We start from the raw sequence: 13,337 nt of genomic DNA, 5'->3' as shown, positions 1-13,337 counted from the left end.
TCATATCCTTAGAGAAGAGCTCTTTGTCTTTGCAAATGCAGAACATGTCTTTACAATGTGATTGCAATTACAAAGGTAATGACATTGTACGTGAATTGAATTCTCCTATTTATCTTTAAAAGACAGCAGAATATAGACATTCTATTAGCACTCCCCAAGGTAAGAGGTCCGCAGCCTTCTTATCTTATTGTGTGCATCTTTACAGATGCCACGGCAATGTTAATCATTTCACCTGAGTAATTCTTCCATTTCTCGTTACCTAGGGGATTGTTAATGGCTGAGACTACCTCTCAGACTCTTTGCTCCCGCTCAATCAAGCCGTGGAGGCGCCAGTTTACTTTTATTGATCAGCGGGTTCCTGACAGCCTTCACCACAAGGAAGCAGCATCATCCTTTTTTAACTTAAAGGGGAACAGATCGCCTTAGAGTTTACAGCTAAAAGCTTCTAAGCATAGCATGCAAACATTTTAGCATGCTGCTAATTGTTCTGTTTAAATAGTCCAAGCAATATTTTAGAAAGCTGCCAAATGCGGAACTCACATCCCTTGATCAGATAGCAAACCCATTTCAAATGCCTTTCTAGGCCTTTTTAATTAGACTAAGATGCACTTCATTCCCACTCTACTTGCTGACATCAAAGGTAAATAACTGTGATAAATCAAATGCAGCCCATCTCTTTGCAGAGCTCTGAGAGGCGCCCACGCTGCCTGCCATGTTTTCATTCTCCTCCACTACTTGCCCATTTTTGCAGAAAACCGGAGGGCTGCTGGGTTCCCTTGAGCCATAACTATGCTGTCCACATCTAAATGACCAAAATCAAATGATACTTATTGAAGATGCCCCAATTTTCTCCTTTGCTGTTTTGGCTTGAATTGCATCATAATTCGAAAGAGTGAAGGGATCCCAGCGCCCTCCCCTTGGTTTCAGATGCACGTTCATGGGGTTGTAATATCACTCCTGAAATAATTCCTTTTCTAAGGACGAAGCTGTCTTCTCCTTCACCCCCACCAAAGTAAAGGCTGCTAAACTAGCTCCTCTTGGAAGGAGAAATAATGTATTTTTTAAACGAAGCTCTGTTGCTTTCTGCAAGAAGGTGGCATTTTTTGAGAAAACCTATTGTGTTTCCAAATGCCATTTCCCCTTTCCTTGTTTAATGTTTTTAAAAAGCAAAAGTGAGTCTCATTTTAGGCCCACAAGCTTGGACCAATGTCGCTGTGGCTAATTATGAGTTTGCTCACCCAAGACTCCCAAATATCCGAGACGACTCACTCAGAAGGTAGGTTTACTCTTCCAAGTATTGTGAATTCAGGAGCCGGTCCCCGCCACCCCCAATCTACGATGGAAAAAAAAAAAAACCACACAAAAACACCCACAAAAAACAAACAAAAAAACCAACTTGTTCAGCGGGGTGTTTTTGATTCTTCCTGCTGCTGACCTTAATTAAGAGCCACAGAACATAGCAGGGAAGACTCCCCCTCTGTCCTCAGGGCGCCTTAGTCCGGAGGCAAGCTGAATTTGATGTCAGCCCCAGCCACGCCAGCCTCCCGCTTCCCAGCACTGGCACAGGCCGCAGCTGTCACCACCACCGCCTGAGAGGAGCTGGCAGTCCCCTGAGACTGAGACCCCGCGGGAAGGCTAGGGTGCCCCCACACAAGGGCGCCAGCTCCAGCTGCCGGCCACCTACGGGGACTGCGCGCCTGCCTCGAAGCTCCCGCAGGGCTGGGGGCTCTCCCGGCATGGCGCGGCACCGCGGCGTCCGCTCCACCCGCTCTTCTCCAGCGAACAGTTTATTTATAGGAAGCTAAATTCTCCAACAGGGTGGGGTGAGGGGCTACGCAATTTGTCCAGCCCTCTCCGCGATTCAATCCCTGCGACACGGACCCCATCTGACCAAGAAGGAACAGATAAGAGCGAACCGAACCGGGCCAAAGGCCCTTCTCTGAGAGAATAAGTGCAGCGTTCGCCGGAGAAGGAGGGATGGAGGTGACTGTCCGGGAGGATGGCTGCCGCGGTTCTCAGCTGAGGTGAAGACTCACCGGCCAAGAGCCGGACGAATGACCACCTCGGGGGCGCTTTCTCCTTTCCTTTTTCCTTCCAGTACCCGAGAAGGAGAGGAGAGGAAGGTAGAGAAGCTGACAGACAAAACCCAGGGTGAAGAGACAAAGAGGGAGGGGGAGGAGGGGTGAAGAGAAAGAATATGAATATGAATATGTGATGAACACATCGAGAGAATCACATCCCCATCTTTTCTGCAGTCTACAAACATGAGAGGCGCGCGATTCCCGTGGATGCTCAGCCTCATCGCCAGCACACTCCCTCTCCACTCCACCGAGTCCTCTTGCCCCCGCCTGTCCTGCCCGCCAGGCCTCCTCACGCTCCCGCCCCGGCTCCACTGACCGGGGTACCACTCGCTCTCAGCAGTGTGTAAGTTTCCGGCTGGCCCCGCCCCGCCCCGCCCCCGCGCCTTGGCCCCGCCCCAAGCCCGGAGCCCGCTCGCGGCGCGCTGATTGGCCAGCGCCTGGCGTAGCCCGGCTCGGCGGCTCCGGCTCTCTCCAGACTCCACCGCCAGTAGTTTGCGGCATCGGGAGGAGCAGCAGCAGCAATAGCGGCGGTGGAGGGCTCAGGGGGAGACCGACCAGCGGGCGCGGACGGCAGCAAAGCTCCAGCACACCATGCCGGAGTTGCCCAGAGGGCAGTGGCACTCGCGTCCCTAGCCTGGCGCAGGCCCTTGGCGCGTTGCGCTCGGCGGCATTCCAGCTGAGCGCATTCATCGGCGATTCGAAACCTCCCACCCCTGCACACTCACACTCCACACTCACACTCCCCGCACCACACACTCATTCTTCCTCTCTCACACATTCACACACAGCCTGACAGCAAGCGAGCAAGACAGACCTCCCGAGTGCATGAGCATCCGGGAGGGAGGGAGCCCAAACGCAGCGCGGCCAGCGCCTTGCTGGGAGGATGGAATCAAGACGCTCCGGCAAGTAAACTTTGGCGGCGACATAACTGTCGACCGTGGCAGCTGCTGAGGAGGACCTTAGCGACATTCGACTGAGCTAGGAGGATTTCTACCCACGGCGGCGGCGGCGGCGGCGGCGGCGGCACGGCAGCGGCGGCCCTCAGAGCGACATCCCAGCCTAGACCAAGGGAGGAGGTGAAGCCCCGGGTACCCGCGGCAGCGGCCCCACCTTTCCTGGCCGGTACTGTTGTCGCTTTCCCTCCCCTCTTCCCCATTCCCCGCCCCCCACCCCGGGCCATTGGAAAGAACTGGACTTTGATAAATCGCCATCGCCCCGTTTTCGCAAACTTGACGTGGAGGCTTGGGCTGCGTTGGTAACTTTGATTTCCAAGACACAAACACCCGCAGTCCAGCTGCTCTGAGGAGGGGACTCCGCGCCCACCTCCAATCCTGGGCAGACGCACCCCCCAAGCCTTCGGAAGCCAACCTTGGCGCGAGGGAGCGTGCTCTTGTCTCAGCAGCCTCCCTGTCTCCCCTCCCCCTTCCTCCGCGGCCACCGGCAGCCATCCGGCTCAGCTGGATACCCGGGAGCCTGCGGCGTTTGACAGCAACTCAGAGTCCCACCTTTGATCATCATTTCTCCCCAACAGACCTTGAAAAGGCCAGCGTGGCCCCCCCCGGACCTCGGAGGGCGCGTTCCAGGCGGGTTCTCTCTCTGCAGTGAGCCAGGAGAGCTGGGGGGAGGTCCTTGCGCATGCCAGGTGCACAGACAAGGCGTTCGCCAGCCCCAGTACCGGCGCGCTGCGGCGGGCCGGGCAGTGCCTGAGAGGCTGCATCCCCACGGCCCTCTGGGTCTTCGCCCCAAGTGCGGTCCAGACTCAGCCTTCCGTCAACCAGGCAGCTCAGACGGCGTCCAACCCGCAGCCCTGCGCTGCTGCGGCCAGTCGTGCCTGGCTAACTTTGAAGGGGGAAAACTGAGTAGCCGGGCTGGAGGGAGGGGGCTCGGGGCCACGCGGCTCTCCCTTGGCCCCCTGGAACCCCCGGGCCCCCCGCCAACCTCCTCCGAGTCTGCTGCAACCTCAGCATTGGAGCCGGCGCGGGTCCCTTCCCCGCGCCGCCGGGCCGCCCTGGGCGGGACTCCTCCCGCGGCCTCCGGGGCCCCGGGGCGCGCGCAACAGGCGGCCCGAGTCAGCGGGAAGCTGGAGCGCCGGCGGCGTCGGCCTCGGAGGGGTGTGGAGAGGCGAGGCCAGGCAGAGCCCCGCGCAGCCATGGAGTCGCTCCTGCTGCCGGTGCTGCTGCTGTTGGCAGTACTGTGGACGCAGGCAGCTGCCCTCATTAACCTCAAATACTCGGTAGAAGAGGAGCAGCGCGCCGGGACGGTGATCGCCAATGTGGCCAAGGACGCGCGCGAGGCGGGCTTTGCTCTGGATCCACGGCAGGCCTCTGCCTTCCGTGTGGTGTCCAACTCAGCTCCGCACCTGGTAGACATTAATCCCAGTTCGGGCCTGCTTGTCACCAAGCAGAAGATTGACCGCGACCTGCTGTGCCGCCAGAGCCCCAAGTGCATCATCTCGCTGGAGGTCATGTCCAGCTCAATGGAGATATGCGTGATTAAGGTGGAGATCAAGGACCTGAACGACAATGCGCCCAGCTTCCCAGCGGCACAGATCGAGCTGGAGATCTCCGAGGCAGCTAGTCCCGGCACGCGCATCCCGCTGGACAGCGCCTATGACCCGGACTCAGGCAGCTTCGGCGTGCAGACATACGAGCTCACGCCTAATGAGCTGTTTGGCCTGGAGATCAAGACGCGCGGCGATGGCTCACGGTTTGCGGAACTTGTGGTGGAGAAAAGTCTGGATCGCGAGACACAGTCGCATTACAGCTTTCGTATCACCGCACTCGACGGCGGCGACCCACCGCATCTGGGCACTGTTGGCCTCAGCATCAAGGTGACCGATTCCAATGACAACAACCCAGTGTTTGGCGAGTCCACCTATGCAGTGAGCGTGCCAGAAAATTCACCTCCCAATACACCTGTCATCCGCCTCAATGCCAGCGACCCAGACGAAGGCACCAATGGCCAGGTGGTCTACTCCTTCTATGGCTATGTCAATGACCGCACACGTGAGCTCTTCCAGATTGACCCACACAGTGGCCTGGTCACAGTCACCGGTGCCCTAGACTACGAAGAGGGTCACGTGTACGAACTGGACGTGCAGGCCAAGGACCTGGGGCCCAACTCCATCCCAGCACACTGCAAGGTGACCGTCAGCGTTCTCGATACCAATGACAACCCGCCGGTCATCAACTTGCTGTCAGTGAACAGTGAGCTGGTGGAGGTAAGCGAGAGCGCCCCCCCGGGCTACGTGATTGCACTGGTGCGGGTGTCTGATCGGGACTCTGGCCTTAATGGGCGTGTGCAATGCCGTTTGCTGGGCAACGTGCCCTTTCGGCTGCAGGAGTATGAGAGCTTCTCCACTATCCTAGTGGACGGACGGTTGGACCGCGAGCAGCATGACCAGTACAACCTCACGATCCAGGCGCGCGACGGCGGTGTGCCCATGCTGCAGAGTGCCAAATCCTTTACAGTTCGCATAACAGACGAGAATGACAACCACCCGCACTTTTCCAAGCCTTACTACCAGGTCATTGTGCAGGAGAACAACACACCTGGCGCCTACCTGCTTTCCGTGTCCGCCCGAGACCCCGACCTGGGTCTCAATGGCAGTGTCTCCTACCAGATTGTGCCGTCGCAGGTGCGGGACATGCCAGTCTTCACCTATGTCTCCATCAACCCCAACTCGGGCGACATCTACGCGCTTCGATCCTTCAACCACGAGCAGACCAAGGCATTCGAATTCAAGGTCCTGGCCAAGGATGGCGGCCTGCCTTCGCTGCAGAGCAACGCCACGGTTCGGGTCATCATCCTCGACGTCAATGATAATACCCCGGTCATTACTGCCCCACCCTTAATCAATGGCACTGCGGAAGTCTACATCCCCCGCAACTCTGGCATAGGGTATCTGGTGACCGTGGTCAAAGCGGACGACTACGACGAGGGTGAGAATGGCCGTGTCACCTATGACATGACCGAGGGTGACCGGGGCTTCTTTGAAATAGATCAGGTCAATGGCGAAGTCAGAACCACTCGCACCTTTGGCGAGAGCTCAAAGGCTTCTTATGAGCTTATTGTGGTGGCCCACGACCACGGCAAGACGTCTCTCTCCGCCTCTGCACTAGTCCTAATCTACCTGTCCCCTGCTCTTGACGCCCAAGAGTCAATGGGCTCGGTGAACTTGTCCCTGATTTTCATTATCGCCCTGGGCTCCATTGCCGGCATCCTCTTTGTCACTATGATCTTTGTAGCAATCAAGTGCAAGCGAGACAACAAAGAGATCCGGACCTACAACTGCAGGTAGAGCCAACTTTTTATCTTTCCTTTGTCTTGGGTGAATAAGTTGTATCTGTGTCTCTGTGTGAAAATCCCATTGCTTTTGTTTCCTATTTAAATGCATGCTGTGTACACACTGCGCTTGTTTTTGAAGGGGGGAAAGTTTGTGGCAGTCCAAGTTGATCAATTCTTTTGATCTGACAATTTGCTGGAAGACAATCATTCACTGTTTGAGTGGTGGATTCTGTCACATAATGATGATGAGCAGGAAAGCAATTATCATTTTAAAATTTGTGCAGCTGTCTCCATGAAGTTATGGCAGGAAAAAAATGAGAGAGAGAGAGAGAGAGAGAGAGAGAGAGAGAAAATCAATTTTCAGCAGAACCACCAACACCCAAGACCCACAACTTGATTTCAGGGACACAGTGCTTTGGGGACAGATACTGAAAGGAGAGGGAGTGCTGGTACTCGCCCAGTCTTGTAGGTAAACTGAAGAGAGCCTGTGAGTGGGTGTCTAAGGTAGGAAACAGTTGAGGGAAGAGAAAACGGGAATGTGTGGGAACGCAGGTGATTAGTATTTTTTTTTTTTTAAGTGCGTTCTTGGCTTGTTTTCATCCATTACCCAAACATCTGGTTATATAAGGTGAAATTCTACCGGTCATTCATATTTTCACATATCTAGTTGATTGATGAGGTAGAGACCAAACATCTCAATGAGGGATAGGACTTCACCTCCCAGATGTTGCAGTAAAAATAGCAATCTTCTGGAGCTGATGGTATTTTTCTGTAATGTGGGATTCAGCTGTGGCATTAAGATCTGGTCCCTACCAGTGGATGTCACTAGGGGCTATTGTGTTACAGTTTCTCCTGGAGTATATGCAGGGTGCATGTGTATGTGGGGAGGGGTGGCGGGATGAGAATAGAAACGCAGAAACTGGAAATGACAAGAAGTATTCTTTTTAAAAAAATTCCTGATAAACACACTCTTGTTGAAGCCCTTCCTTACAATCAGCCAGAACAAATAAGACTAAGTATTTCTGGAGTCCAAGTTAGGATAAATACATGTAATTATTTCCAGCAGTGTCTCATTGAAACAGTTGGAAAAAAAAAAAAAAAGAAGTTGTTTCTTTAGTTTGCTGAAATTGAATGATGCTGCGGTTTCCAACCAAGGTGTGTGTGGTGTGTGCTTTCAACACACCTACACATCCAGCGTGTCTTTTGTGCCATCTGTGCTTGCATGTTAATCAGTCAAAATATGTTCCTGTAGGTCCAGTTTGTATTTGACACCATCTGAAATGCACACTTCTGTGAATCAGAGCCCCCTGAATATGTAACAGCCATGCAATTATTGTTTCCCTTTTACTATTCTCTGCGTTACACAAGTTAGTAGACAAATGCTAACCACACATGAATATCAATCAGGTGCCATAAAAGAGCAGCTGCAATGCCTCATAAATGCTTTAATCCTGTTACTAGTGAAATGGCCATGACTTTTCTTTCCTTCAGCTCTGAGTCAATTCAGATGGGAGAAATGGAAATTAATATTGCCCTTACCTTTGAAACCTGTGACTGCCAGTGGCGATTTTTATAGGAGAAAAATGGGGGGGTCTGTAAAATTTTATTTATATAGAGATAATGATAGGGTGGACTCTTTTTAAGCCATTTCCGTAGTGTAAAGTAAATGTGTAAGACCCTTTTCTTGATGAAAAAGAAATCATCTTGAAATAAAGATAGTGAAGGCTTTGCCACTTCTTGGTGATACATGACTAGAAGTGAGAGCTCTTTCTGAGAGCTTGCCAGGGAGATCATTAAACAGGGAAGAGAGCATTTGAAATTAAAAAAAAAATAGAAAAGAAAAAAAAAGAAAATCTTAGTGCTCTCCAACTTCACTCACATGTGTATTTTGTAAAGAGCTCTGTTCCCCATGATGGTTTGGGATTAATAAAGTACAGTTTAATGAAATAATTGGTCAATACAGAAAGGGCTGCTCAGTGAATGCCTCAGCCAAGTAATTGGACGGGGCATTGCCAAACTTATCCATCATGGGTAAACAAAATCATTAAAACTTCCCATTGATTCTATAAACAGATTAGAGAAGAAAATAAGCCCTAGTCCTGGGGTCTTTGGGATTTTATCTGCTCTTAAGCTCCAGTAGCATCAGCTGCATGTATGCCTGAACACAGCGAAAGGGCGAGGGGAATGTAACTGCTCAGCCCTAGGAACATCCCTGGGATAGAGTAAGAATTTGCCTCGGGAAATATGCAATCTCCCTGTACGCTTAGACCTTTTAGAAAGCCTATCTTTTCATGTATTAGACAAGAGGTTTTCTTTTCTCAGCCCCTCCTGAGCCTCTTCCTCAAATGCATTCATTTATGAGACTTGTGAGGTGATCTGCAATTGCTGCTGAATTCAGCTCTCTTTTTGTATTCAGACAATTAGCTTTGTTGATCAGGAAGACAGTCACAGTCTTTCCCTTGTAAAGATCAACCTGTATTATTTATTAACCCTATTGTTTTGCTGATTATTGCCCAGAAATTGAATTTTCCAACAATAAGGTGAATCATTATGTACAAAGGAATAAATGACTTTTAGAATCTAGCTACAATTCAATGTATTTCTTTTGACAAGTCTCTTAATGCTTGGTGTCTTTGGTGCACGTTGCTGGGTCTGTGTCAGTGTTAATTAAATTGAGCTCTTTATGTTCCAGTTGCAGCACAGCTGCTTGTAGGTGCACCTGAATGGAGAAGGATGCTGAATGCACTAACCTTTAAATTCCTTTGCAGTAATTGTTTAACCATCACTTGTCTCCTGGGCTATTTTATAAAAGGACAAAACAGCAAGTGTCCGCATTGCATCTCGGTTTCTCCCAATAGCAAGGAGCAAGACAAAAAGGCAGAGGAGAAAGTGAGCCTAAGGGGAAAGAGGTAAAAAGCACTTCCCCTCATTCAAATGGGTTTGGCTCTCCACTTTCTCCAGGAGAGGAGGGGGTAGGGTAGGGAGTGGAAGGGGGAGAGGGGTAGGGCAGGGGGAAGGAGGGTGTGGAGTAGAGAAGCTGAGGTTACATCAAAGGGTGGGGTTTGATCTAACCCACCGCAAAACTGATCAGGTCAAAGAGATATCTGACTGAGGGTGTTTGCTACATGGCAAATGCCTGGAGGAACTGGAAAGGAGATTATTTTTTAATTCCTTCTGTCGCCTCTTCTTTTAAATTAATACTTGCTTCTTATTTCACCCAGAGGTTCCTTTGGGTTCCAGGGAAGCTCCAGACTTGACCATTTTCATGCTTTCTTTCCCATAGGCTCAATTTTCCCTGTCCTCCCCACTCTTGCTAAGTAGCCACTGGCAATGAGAAATTGCACATCCAGAGTATAGAAACATTTTGGGGGGGGGTGGAGGAATGGGAGGTTTGTATGTTTTATATGAAAACTCTATGGCCCTTAGCTTGTTTTCACATGTACAAAGCACAGGAGAAACCTGATGATGTAATGCACCAGAATAAGAAGCTGGAGCAGAGAAGGGGTGCAATCCTCTGGGGTGCTTAATATTTATTAACCAACGCATGGTTTGGGAGAGCATTAGCAATACACGTTTCCTTTTTCTTCCTTTTTTTTTTTTTTTTTTTTTTTTTTTTTTTGGTCACGTAGAATCGCCGAGTACTCCTATGGGCATCAAAAGAAATCAAGCAAGAAGAAAAAAATCAGTAAGAATGACATCCGTCTGGTACCCCGGGATGTGGAGGAGACAGACAAGATGAACGTTGTCAGTTGCTCCTCCCTGACTTCCTCCCTCAACTATTTCGACTACCACCAGCAGACACTGCCCCTGGGCTGCCGTCGCTCAGAGAGCACTTTCCTGAATGTGGAAAACCAGAATACCCGCAATACCAGTGCCAACCACATCTACCATCACTCTTTCAACAGCCAGGGCCCCCAGCAGCCAGACTTGATCATCAACGGTGTGCCTCTGCCTGAGGTGAGTGCAGCTAAGGGGTTCTAAGAGGTCCTCCTGGCTGGCTCTCTTTCCCATGTTGCTCCCCCAGACCCGCTTAGGCCTCTAGGCTGCAGAATTCCCCTGCAGGGGTGGGGAGGACTTCTTTGCATAAGCCCATTTCTGTAGTCAATGTTTGCCAGCAGGGTCTCTTGGGGCAAAGGATAGCCCAACATATTGGGTCTTTGTAGGGGTGGATTTAAGGGTGGGAGCTCAAGGGCTTTGTACCTTGGAAGTCTCTGTATGGCGTTCTGGCATAATATGAATTTGCTCCACCTGTTGCAAATGCGGTATGCTTGCCAGCCAGCTGTACCAGTGTTCCAGTTAAAGTGGCTGAGAAAGAGTGGATCGACAAGCAGTGTTAAAGATGGGTGAACCCTAGAATGCTCAGGGGCCAATTCTCCAGTGCAAGAGTGATTCAGCTTCCTGAAGCCCCCTTTTTCTTTTTCTTTGGCCATATATGTGCTTTCCCAAGAATATGGGTGGGCTGGTTAAAGGGATGCAAACAAAAAAATTTAAAAAACCACGTTGCCATTTCTTGGTAGTTCTTTTGGTTTGGTGATATTTGACAAACAAGGAGGTGGAAACTGTCACTAATAACAAACTTTTCAGAAATTAACTATGATCTGAGTTGGCTCTGTTTCCCTTTACCAGGTATGAAGGTTTTCAAATGGAAGCTTTTTTTTTTTTTTTTTTTTTAACACTGTGTGGTCTGATGTTTGCTGGCTCTTGAACAATTTCAGGGTAGTAGGGTGATAACATGGATGATGGTGGGTGGGTGGGTGGAAAGCTGAAGGTAACAGTTCTTAAGTTAGTTTCGAGTTTCCATGAATTGCTTAAGTTCCTCTTTGGTTGGAAATTTGATGCACTGGGAGGCATATGCCCTCTTCCAGGCCACTAATGAAAGGAATACTGTAGATTTGAAAGGCATTTCCACAGGTTTTGAAGCACGTGCCCAATCATTGTCTCCTTTGAGCCTTGCAATAGTTATCTTGATAGATTACCCTTCAGTAGATGAAACAGAGTCCAGAGATGGTAAGGGAGTTGTTCAGACTCACAGAGTAGGACATGGGAGACACATAGAGAGAGGAGTGGGGTGGGGGGGGGAGAGGAAGAGGGAAGTGCAGAGGCAGAGAAAGAAAGGGAGGAGAGACTAGATCACAGGGCTCTATAACTTTCTGCCAAGTGCTGTTTCAGTGCCACCTTCCTGCCTTGGAAATAATTCAGACTGACCTACCTAGGCTATGATGCATATAAAATGGTCTCATAGTATTTGTATCAATTTCAGAGGGCAATTGAATCAATTGCTTTCCCTAGTTTCCTGAAAAATCATTCTCACCATAAGTAATTGGACCAAACAACAGTGCTTTTAATGAGAAATTGATGATCTTCAGCTAGCAACAAAAGCACCAGTATTTTCAATCTATTAATCTATATATAAGGATTTATTGAAAATCGAATATCATGCCACAGAAGCACTGTTACAATTATGGATATCAGTATATACTACTAGGAACTAGATCATAGACTTTTTGGAGGACTACTTGTGGACTACTAAGAGTTTAGCCACGGAAAGGAAGAGGTAGTGCTATGTGGTGGAATCAAGTAGACCATGATTTTGAATCTGTGGGACACCTCTTGGTATGGAATCCTTCTGAGTCTCTGTTTCCTCATCTACAAAATGGGCACATCTACCATGCAAGGTCAGTCCAAGAAATAGTATGGCATTGTGTAATGTAAAGGGTATGACACATACGTGTTCCCTGAATCATAGATCTCCTCACTAGACAATAATTGGAGAATCATTTATAATGACCTGCACACCTGAGTGTGACCCCATAGACACTGTAACTAAAGAGGAATTTAAGTTGGTTTTGTATAGGTAACACCTACAAAGTGGTGTGCTTGGAGTATTCATATTGGATGTTAAACAATGGAGGTAGAAGATGGCAACGTTGTGGGTTCAAGTGCTGACTGCTCTTGTTTTTGGAGATAGACAAAATAATCATCATCTGAGGATGTGGTGATTATTTCTGTGATCAATTCAAGGCACTAGAGAAATGTGAGCCCCAGTGCTTATGAGATACTTACAGTGGGCAAGAGACATATGACTGTGTGTGTCTTCATGGTTTATCAAAGATCTTGGTGTTCTTTTTGATTCTCTTATAGGCAGAATGAAATAAAATATTGCTTCAATTATTTAGAAAATCCATTGAAAGTCTGAATTCTGATCTTCTCCCCAACTCACAAAGCCACATGCTCTCCTTATTTAACTAAATCACAGAGCTATGTAGTGTCTAGGGCTAGTCAAGGGCCAAGGCAGTGTGTCCTAGACATAGTGAGACCAAGTGTGTATTTCTAATATGCAGTCCTGTAGAGTTCAACTGAGAAACCCATTCAGAAATAGGAGGCCATTTTAACTTGCAAATGTCACAAAGTTATGCATGGGGAAAATGATACTTCTCCTTTTCTTTCCATATCAGAAGTCCCTGAATGAGGACTAGGTAGAATACTTAGGTACAGTGAAATCTATAGAAGAACAAGAATGGTTGATTCATACCTTCAGCTATATTCATTGAAGGTCTACTTTTTTTCTGCTCTAGGCTTTGGTGTTACAGAAATTAAAAAGATCTTCTGTCGTCTCAAGGAATGTACATTCTAACAGGGGAGACAAGCAAACAAATAGGTGATTTGCAGGAATGATTTATGCTGCTGTTGCATTCAATAGGATATTCTCCTTTCCTAGGATAGTAATATCCTGATATATTTCCTACCTTCTCTTTATATTTTCCTATTAATTAATTAATCCATCCAAGAAACCACCATTTATTAAGAAGTTATAACAGAGTGGTAAGTGCTATGATGTGATAAAAATGAGATTCTATGGAGACTCCTGTATTAAATCTTATGTTACTTACATTTTTCTTTACATTATTTCATCAAATCATTCTTTTATCTGTTCATTAACCCCAATAGCATTTGTCACACATTTAGAAT

At 48.8% G+C, this 13,337-nt stretch overlaps 1 protein-coding gene across 5 annotated transcripts in view; it reads left to right on the top strand.

The window, feature by feature from the left end:
- Positions 1-4,202: 4,202 nt before the first annotated feature.
- The window catches only part of PCDH19 (protocadherin 19), a 122,519-nt gene continuing 113,384 nt past the window's right edge, over positions 4,203-13,337 (top strand). For 4 of the 5 annotated variants that reach the window (XM_032330892.1, XM_032330893.1, XM_032330894.1 and 1 more), the window contains exons 1-2: positions 4,203-6,377; positions 9,998-10,325. In XM_032330892.1, coding sequence (XP_032186783.1) covers positions 4,231-6,377; positions 9,998-10,325 — 2,475 coding nt within the window. In that variant the 5' untranslated portion in view covers positions 4,203-4,230. Of the gene's footprint in view, positions 6,378-9,136; positions 9,278-9,997; positions 10,326-13,337 lie in introns of all 5 variants that reach the window. The other variant, XM_032330896.1, reaches the window with a different exon arrangement.

The sequence above is a fragment of the Mustela erminea genome, chromosome X (assembly GCF_009829155.1).
Source record: "Mustela erminea isolate mMusErm1 chromosome X, mMusErm1.Pri, whole genome shotgun sequence".
Taxonomy (NCBI): domain Eukaryota; kingdom Metazoa; phylum Chordata; class Mammalia; order Carnivora; family Mustelidae; genus Mustela; species Mustela erminea.
The sequence above is the reverse complement of the archived record's forward strand: the minus strand, read 5'-3'. Positions and strand labels throughout refer to the sequence as shown.